The sequence below is a fragment of the Coloeus monedula genome, assembly GCF_965178545.1.
Source record: "Coloeus monedula genome assembly, chromosome: Z".
Taxonomy (NCBI): domain Eukaryota; kingdom Metazoa; phylum Chordata; class Aves; order Passeriformes; family Corvidae; genus Coloeus; species Coloeus monedula.
In genome coordinates this window covers 75,183,087-75,189,562 of record NC_138822.1, presented here as the reverse complement: position 1 = coordinate 75,189,562, position 6,476 = coordinate 75,183,087, and the positions used below count along the sequence as shown (strand labels likewise).

At 47.6% G+C, this 6,476-nt stretch overlaps 1 protein-coding gene across 1 annotated transcript; it reads right to left on the bottom strand.

Moving 5' to 3' along the window:
- Nucleotides 1-975, bottom strand: MRPL17 (mitochondrial ribosomal protein L17). Its single transcript, XM_082301441.1, has 3 exons — nucleotides 739-975; nucleotides 585-653; nucleotides 1-510 (listed from the first exon to the last, which is right to left on the bottom strand). Exons 1-3 carry the CDS (start codon nucleotides 910-912, stop codon nucleotides 247-249), a joined length of 507 nt encoding a protein of 168 aa, XP_082157567.1. The 5' UTR covers nucleotides 913-975; the 3' UTR covers nucleotides 1-246.
- Between the last annotated feature and the right edge of the window lie 5,501 nt (nucleotides 976-6,476).

The following is a 6,476-nucleotide window of genomic DNA, read 5'->3' as shown; positions in this document are numbered from 1 at the left end:
TGACTTTCTGAACAAAGTTTATTTACACAGAGAATATAAACCATCAGGCCTCCTAGCTCGATTTCCTTCTCCTGCTGAGTCACTATTCAAACCACTAGAAGCAGCCAGTAAACTCAGCCCTTGCCGCGGCAACTTCCATCACCCTCCAGCCCTCCTGACGCGCCTTCCCTTCCCGTGCCCCAGGACAGCACCCGGCCCTGGTGCGCGGGCAGCTCCCCTGGAGCCCGCTGGGGGCACAGGGGGACCCTAGACAGGGGTTCCCCGGGCGGCAGCCGCCCGCTGCGCGTCCTGCCGGTATCCCTTGAGCAGCTGGTTCAGCAGCGTCTTGTCGGAGTCGCGGCGCGGGCGGACGAGCGGCGGGAGCGGGTTCCCCTTCAGCTCGATCACCGCCATCTTAGCGCGGTCCAGCCCGTCCCGGTTGGGGATCTGAAGCAGGCGCGTGTAGCTGCCGGGGTGCGGCTGGAAGCGGGGCGCCAGCACCTTGAACAGCTTGTGGATGAGGTCCTTCTCCTGCGGGGCGGCACGCTCAGCCCCGGCACCGCGCCGGGCCGGGCCCCGGGGGTGTGGGGCTGGGCGGTACTTACGGTCAGCCAGAAATCCGCCATGCGCATGGCGCGCTCGTCCTTGTCCCCCCGCTTGGCGTAGTCGATGAGCTGCCGGGAGGAAGGAAGCGGTGGGTGAGAGTGCCTCGGCCGCCCGCCGCCCCCCGGCCCGGCCCGGCGCGGTGCCGCCGCTCACCCGCTCGGTGTAGCCGCGCATCTCCTCGGCCCGCGCCCAGGGCGTCTCGATGCGCTCATGCCGCACCAGCGCCGTCACCAGGTTCCGCAGCAGGTCCAGGCGCGACCGCGGGCTGAGCCCGAGCCGCCGGTACACGCGGCCATGCGAGATGGCGGCCGCCACCGACAGCCGCATCCCGCTGATCGACCGCCCCCCGCCCCGGCCGCCGCCGCCTCCCGGCAGCGCCCGAGCGCCGCACAGCGCGCCGGGAACTGTAGTCACAGCCACACAATCCCACAATCCCGCAATCCCGGAACGGGTCGGGTTGGAAAGGGACGCGGCGGGACTCCTGGTCCAGCCTCCCTGCTCGAACAGGGTCGATCTGGGGCACGTGGGATAGGAGTGCGTTCATGCGGTTCTTGAGTGTCTCCGATGAGGGAGACTCCGCAGCCTCTCCGGGAAATCTGTTCCAGTGCTCGGTCACCCGAACGGCAAAGAAGTTCTTCCTCATGTGGAGGTGGAACTTCCTGTGCATCGGCTTCCGCGCGTTCCCTCGTGTCCTATTGCGCGAAACCGCCGAGCAGCGCTTGTTCCATCCTCTGACATCTCCCTGCAGATACTGACAGGCGCTGAACATGCCCAGCTCGCTCAGCCTTTATTCGTAAAGGATGCTCCAGTCCTTTAATTATTTTTGTGACCCTCCTCTGGACCCGGTCCAGGAGCTACACGTCTCTTGCGCTGAGGAGCCCAGAACTGGACACAGCGCTCCATGCTGAGGAGAGGGACACGATCACCTCCCGCACGCTGCTGGCATTGCTCTTCCTCATGCAGTCCAGCCCGCAGCCGTCTGACCGGCACAGGGAGCCGGGACAGAGCCGGCGGAGCTGGGAGGTGGCTGCGGGCGCAAAGGAGCCGCGGCGCGGCGATCCATTGTCCCGGCGGTCCTCTGTCAGTTCTTTTTAAAACTATCGGAGATGAGCTAATTAAACAGGCAGATTTTAAAATGCCTAACTTTAATACACTGCTGTGTAACTGGTTAAAATTAAAAGGATGGCATCATCATGTCATACGACTACCATCTGGCTTTCCCCAAATACAGACATCAAGTAACTGAGATTCTGCTTTTCGTGAATTCTTGACAGTTCTGTTATCATCATACAGTCATGGAACAATACTACTAGCAGGATTCCCAGTAAAACTGGGAACTCCTTTGTCTGCCTTTTCATTCTTAGATCTGCTAACAATAGATTTTTGTCTAACATTTTGCCTCCACTATTTACTTTGTTTACGTATTTACCCGCATGTCGGCGATCCTGGATCGTGGTGGTGGAGTCGGATCCTGCACCCTGGTGGTGGAGTCGGATCCTGCCAGGGAAGACAGCCAGCCCGGCAGGGTGCCAACCCTGCGGCTGCCCCTGAGGCATTGGGCAGGCAGGGTGGGCTCTTCAGGGAGGAGGGGCAAGCTGGGCTCCTCGCTGCCCCTCAGCTGTCGGACACAGCCTGCAGGATGCTCCTGGGCTGCGGGAAGGGGCTCGACTGGGTGCGTGCGAGGGGCAGGCAAGGGCTGATGGAGCCTGTGTGTTATTCCCTCTTTTCCCCATCACTGGTGGCGGGATGCCAGACAGCTCCGGACCCCCGTATCGCATCCCCAGGACGTGCAGAAGCTGCACACACTGGCAGCATGGGGTGGGACTGCTGTATCCAACCTCATGTAGTCCTGATGTGGCACAGGAGCCACCATCCGTCCACAGAGCAGAGGTGGTTGTCTGCTTTATTTCCGTAAAGACTGAAACCCACCCTAGCTTGCAACAGCACATGCCCCAGAGTCAAACAACTAAGACAGTATTGTTCAGCTCCAAGAAAAATGCTAGAAGGCAGTGTAAGGAGGTTTTCTGCCATCTGTTTCTTCAAGCCAACATCACTGTGTTTCAGCGAAAGGGCGATGTGTAACAAAAAAGCAGCTACCAACAGTGTAAGAAAAAATATCTTTGTTATTACGAATACATCATAAAATCACAGTCATCTTATACACATTTTAGTATTTCATATATAAATAAAGTGAACAGTATAGTTATTGGAATGTGTAAAAGGAACAAACATATGGGGTTTTTTTAATGTGAAATTAACAGAGAATTGGACCCCATCCCCATCTTTTGTTGCTGCTCTGGGACTTGGTACATTAACCCTGAAATACTTCTAGGCAGAAGGCTATTCAAGCTGTGATGCCAACAGCAACTCCAGGCATTACCCTAATTCCATTTACAATCAATTTTCCTCTCCTTTTCCTAATTTAGCCTGACTATATAGGAGTTCTTGTGTGTCAGAACTACAGCTGTGTAAGAAAGACTAAACCTTTATGTACCTGGCACAGTGTTGAAAGAAAAAAATTTTCAAGATTCATGATTTTGTTAAACCCATTAACAATCAGAATTTTCTCATCACTACACAGTCTTGCAAATGTTTCCATTAAATATATTTCTAATATTAATAAAATAACAAATTCTTTATTATCCTTCTGCTTATAACTTGATGTCTTAACATCAAAATAATATTTCTTTCTAATAAAATTATACTTATCATTTATATGAAACAAAGTTGTCATGTGCATGAGCCTAGTAATGAGACTAGCCACAACTGTAGAAGTTTCTACTTTCTTGTTTTGGATTCTTGGGAGAGTTTGTTATTTTTGGAGCCACAGAGTAATAAATAATTTGCAAGGTTATGTCTTCTCTGGCTACCAGTAACAAAACTTAAGATTGGAAATGATTCCTCTGCTCTGGCTGTATGAAATGTTGGGTATGCTGAAGAAAATGACACTTTTCTAAGCCTTTATGTGTTTACAGCAAAATCTGAATGAAATGTTGCTGATACAATGTGTTATGAGTTATCATACAGTTAATCAGAAATGAGAAAGTTCTATGCAAAGATCTCAGCTGCATGCAGACTGAAGGCTGACCCTTCCCAGCCAGCTGGGCTCAGAGGGACTCTCGCTGTTGCTTGAATTCCTATGTCGTGTTGGGTGGACTTGTCTTTTCCATAGTGTCCTCTCCTTGCTGTTGACACTCAAACAGTTTTGAGGCAGAAAATCTGGACAGAGGAGGGCAAGGACAAGGGGAAACCCAAGGAACATGTTCTGTGACCTTTTTTGTACGAAGCAAGCAATGTGAAAGCCAATGAAAGGGAAGTCACTGAGGTTTCCACTCAGAAAGGCATGCAAACATGTGCTATGTTTATATTCAAGAACCTCTAGGACAACTTTCTGTACTTACAGTGAAATATGTATTTTATCTGCTTTTCTGGTCCAGTCTCAGAATAGCCCTTCCCTGGATACTTACACATGGCAGGGCAGTTGTCACCTCTTCCTGAATTTGATGGTCAGACTGGGGGAACTTCTCATTTGGTATGTGTCTCTATTTGGAAAAGCAAAACTTAAAACTAAAATAAGTGCCTTTTTTAGAATACATCACCTTGTGGGCAGAGGGCAATAGAATTTAGTTGAAATGTAGGAAGTGACTCATCTAATGTAAGTTAGATCATTCAGTATCTCATGGTCAAAAACCTGCAGCTACTAATTCTCTAGTGGGATCCAGCCTGATCCAACAGGGTGCAGTGGTAAACATATGCAAGAGTTCCATAATTTGCTAGATTTAAAAGTACAACATTTGACATTTAACAAATTTAATTAAAATTGCATATTCATAAATGATGTAATTTATACTCCGTTGCCTGCTTGAAATTAAGAAAATAAGACATAAATGCCTCAGTTCATACTGTCTTTCAGGTTTTATCGAGCCTGCTGCATATAAGACCGTCCCTCTGTTGGCCTCAGGTTCCTTCTTCAGGTCTCCCTTATTATGTGATTCACAAGATTACTTGGATCTGCAGCTGCTGGCAGAGCTCCTCCCAGACAGAGGAGAAGCCCAAGGACCACAGGGTGAGATCACTGTAATTTTTTTTCAGCTATCCCCACAACTTAGGCATTGCTTTGTAAATACTGATACAGATATAACATGAAAAGAAATACAGAACACTTGTGTAATGCCCTTGCTTGTGGCTTAGTGGCAGTGAGAAATTGGGAAACGGCTACAGGAATGAGCACATCCTCTTAAGAGAACACACAGAAGTTATAGAAAAGGCTAGACAGCCAGCTGTTTACACAGCCTGACCTGTACTGATGCTGTCATGATTACACCAACTATCTTTTGGCCCAGAGAAGGGAAGGGAATCCAAGCCTTTATGTATTATCTGAAAAGGCCCTTCTTATATTTTCACCTGTAATTATTTTACTAGAACATGCAAGCCCTGGAAAACATGGCAAAATAACAACTTTTTCTTTGCATTTGTAACATGGACACTACTGAACACTAAACATACTGTAGAAGTAGCAGCTACACAGACTCAACATTGAAATTTTGTGCTTAATATACTCCTTTATATTCTAAGCATGGCAAAGTCCTCAGCAGCTGTGGTAATCCAAAAGAAATGGCAACATACATCATCCATGAGGTATGGTATAACTTGTGCATCCAATTTTCCAGTGTAAATAAAGGGCACTCCCTTTTATCCCCATTCATAATATAGGATCCCATGTGCAGTATCTCACCTTAGCCATCCTCGTACCAGTTGAAATATTTTGTCGTGTGCACTCCTGCACCTACTCACACTCCTCATACACCCAGCCAAACATGCTGCCACTCTGTGTTCCAGTTTGGTGAACGCCATTTAGTTTGGTCTCATGCAGCAGAGGAACAAAACAGATGGAAGCTCTTTGCAAACATGAGGCCTTCTCTCTGGTGTTGATTTCACTCAGACTTCAGAATTTCACCAAGGAAGACCTGCACCTGCAGGATGTCAGAACTGGACTCTTTCTGCAAGGCTGGGATATATTTTGTGCTTGCCAATAAGCCTGCTTGATTCACTTTGGATTTTGTTTCCTGCTTTAAACATCCCCTTTATCTTGTTCATCTTTGTGTAATGTATCCGACATGAATCTGTTGAGAAAGAAAACTGGCCTTCACACTGAGGAGTGGGACAATGGTAAAGAAAAAGTAGTGTTTGTTTAAGACAAACACATCTTTTGACTGTCTTTGAATGATACTCTAGCAACACAAAGCCAAATAATTTCCAGATCAAGCAGCAGCACCCTTGTTTAACCCTTCAACTTTTTTTTTTTTGCCTTTTTCTGCCATGATGAGGCATAATAGAGGACACGTCTCACTTACAGGTGGCCTGCACTGTGAAACAGGGATCCACTTCTCACACTCTCCTAGGCCTGGGGACAGTAGCTGGAGACTTGAGTTCAGTGGTATAATTTATTTGCATTCGTAAAGTAACTATGGACCAAGGTATTTGTTATTGACATCATTCAGGGATGATGTTCAGCTAACCCTCTGTCCCTGGCAAAATTTGGGTACTGGGTCATTTGGACATAGAATGCAAAGTAGGTGGATGGAATGCTGTGGTCTGTGTTATTAGCTAGAGCATGCCTTAATCATATTATATGCTAAGAAGGTTTTTTTGATAGTCTAGGTACAATGCACAGTGCAGGCTTGGCGATATGGAATTTCTGCAAGGAGGCTACCATGAACCAGGAAAGCTACAGTACAGGCAGCATGGTTCAGGAAAAGCAGAAATTATATATATATATATATATATGTATATGTGTATATATATATATATATATATATACATATTACATTTTCAGTGCATTTTTTTATATAGAAGAATTCTAAAGAGGCTTTGTTTTTCAGTAGGCATAG